Genomic DNA, 2,653 nt, shown 5'->3' on the forward strand with positions numbered 1-2,653 from the left:
TACACCAAATAATGATCTTTAAAAAAGCATCATATGACCCCTTTAATGCTTGGATAACCCCTTATTTACACTGCACACATCTGCGGCGCATTACGGCTCCGAAACGGCCACTGGAGCTTATTTTGGCCACTCTACTCAATGCTTGTGTTTATACCAGCCACGCCATGGCACATTTCAGAAATGTCCCAGAAATGGCTCTCCGCGCTGCTTCTCTAAAGATACACGCTTACATCTCCTTTGATTAAAAATAATGGCTAGTGCGGTGGCTGCGATATATGTAAACCTACCAACATCCGTCGCCATGACTTGTCACGAGAGGGAAAAAGTATGTTTTAGTTGCATAACATCGACATTTAGAAAATATTGCAAAAGTTTTGCGCACATCTGTAATGGAAACGCAGCTATTGGCACCAATGATGCTTTCGGAAAACGCAGCCCTGGCAAGTACTGCAAGGAGGTGGTATTGTACACACTATTCTCTAGATCTACTCAAGTTATGCATGCAAATGCTCCTTACAAACAATATTTGCTAATCCATTGTCCAGGAAACACTGGTCAAGGGGTTGCAAGTGACTGGAATCGGATATGCATGCCGGTAGTGTTGCAGACTCTACTGACATATTGATCTACTGAAGTTAAAGAGCATTACCAACCTGCTGGAACATCAAGTTCCACTCCAACCCAAACGCCCTTTGCAAAGTCAGTTGGTCCGACGTAACGGACTGTTCCAGTTTTATTGGTGCCCACAGTGACGTATTCCCCCTCCTTCAGCCAGTCGGGAGTCTCAAGGCTTTCCTCTGAATCAGAAAGGATCTCCAGTCTTTCTTGAGACTCGCTCAGTGCAGATGAAAAGTAATTGTGTTTAGTTTTACACTCTTCCTCTTCTTCAGGCAGGATCCCTTTGAAAGACTTTAGGCCGGAGGTCTTGACTCTGTGGATTTGGAAAGGGTTGGAGGTGGGAGGAGTGGGTTTGACGTTTTGTTCAGGTCTTGATTGCTGGGTAGGCTCTGATGGCTTAGCTGTCTTCACCGGTACTGATGGATCAGATGCTTTTGAGGCAGCTGGTGGTGCTAATGGCGTAGATGGTACTGATGCGGCTGAACAAGATGAAGAGATGCTGGCTTCAGAGGTTTCTTGAGGTAAGGAATCAGAAACACTGAGGATTTTTTGAGGAGACGCATCTAGAGGAGACACTTGATCATGTTCTTCTGATGTCTGGGATTCTGTAGGTGTCTGTTCTCCAAGTTCTAGGTCAGCTGGTTCAAGTTTTGACTGATGCTCCCGGGACGTGTTGCTTATTGGCACAAACTCTGTTTTTGGTTCAGTCTTTTTGGAAGTAGAGTCTATTTTGGCCTCTGTGCTGTCGAGGAGAGGAGGATTAACATTCGAGACCGCACACTCAGAGAGAGTCATTATGGAGACACTTGTGGAGATGTATCCACTTGAGACATCGCTGATGGAGCTGTTTGTTGAATCACCAACTGGACTTTGCTTGGGGTCTTCTACCTCTACAGGACCAGGAGGTGAAACCTCCTTAATCTCAGATGAAACAGTAGGAGGTAGAGACTCTTTGAGTCCTTGAGAAACAGAAAGAGGCGGAACCTCTCTGACCTCTGCAGAAACAGACGGAGACAGAACTTCCTCAGCCTCTGGAGAAACAGATGAAGGTAGAACCTTCTCAACCTCTGAAGAAAGATTAGGAGCTGGAACTTCCTCAACTACTGGAGGAACAGATGGAGGTAGAACCTCCTCAGCTGATGGAACAGTAGGAGGTAGAGACTCTTTGAGTCCTTGAGAAACAGAAAGAGGCGGAACCTCTCTGACCTCTGCAGAAACAGATGGAGACAGAACTTCCTCAGCCTCTGGAGAAACAGATGAAGGTAGAACCTTCTCAACCTCTGAAGAAAGATTAGGAGCTGGAACTTCCTCAACTACTGGAGGAACAGATGGAGGTAGAACCTCCTCAGCCTCTGGAGAAACAGATGAAGGTAGAACCTTCTCAACCTCTGAAGAAAGATTAGGAGCTGGAACTTCCTCAACTACTGGAGGAACAGATGGAGGTAGAACCTCCTCAGCCTCTGGAGAAACAGATGAAGGTAGAACCTTCTCAACCTCTGAAGAAAGATTAGGAGCTGGAACTTCCTCAACTACTGGAGGAACAGATGGAGGTAGAACCTCCTCAGCCTCTGAAGGAGAATTACGAGGTGGAACCTCAACCTCTGGAGAAAGATTAGAAGGTAGAACTTCCTCAACCACTGGAGGAACAGAAAGAGGTGGAACTTCAACTTCTTGAGGACGTAGAATCTCCTCAACATTCTCTGAAATTGGGGTTTCCATAGCATGGCTCTGAGGAGATCATAGAGATCAAGCTAATTAATAATATACGCAGTAATAAAAGCAACTTTTAAGTTTCCCACTTTACCACATCACCAGATACTGCTCACCATACTAATAAGGAGCTGCCTAGAATACATGTAGACTTACTATCTGGATGTCAGACGTGGTTTCTGAGGATATGGTGGATGCTTCAGTGGTCTCTACTTTATCAGGAATAACCGGGAATATGGGCACAAAGGAAGCAGATTCTGATTGGCTGTCTTGAGCAGTTTCTTTTGATGGACCCTGTGGAGTCTTCAAAATAAAATGGGTTTCA

General features: G+C 45.5%; 1 protein-coding gene across 1 annotated transcript in view; it reads right to left on the minus strand.

Annotated features, from left to right (window-relative positions):
- The window catches only part of LOC107719419 (kinesin-like protein KIF13B), a 34,827-nt gene that overhangs the window by 3,298 nt on the left and 28,876 nt on the right, over positions 1-2,653 (minus strand). The window contains exons 38-39 of the mRNA XM_016526830.1: positions 2,068-2,211; positions 654-1,746 (exon numbers count right to left, since the gene is read on the minus strand). Coding sequence (XP_016382316.1) covers positions 654-1,746; positions 2,068-2,211 — 1,237 coding nt within the window. The remainder of the gene's footprint in view (positions 1-653; positions 1,747-2,067; positions 2,212-2,653) is intronic.

This window comes from Sinocyclocheilus rhinocerous, unplaced genomic scaffold (genome assembly GCF_001515625.1).
Source record: "Sinocyclocheilus rhinocerous isolate Xijiao unplaced genomic scaffold, SAMN03320098_v1.1 scaffold303, whole genome shotgun sequence".
Lineage (NCBI taxonomy): Eukaryota > Metazoa > Chordata > Actinopteri > Cypriniformes > Cyprinidae > Sinocyclocheilus > Sinocyclocheilus rhinocerous.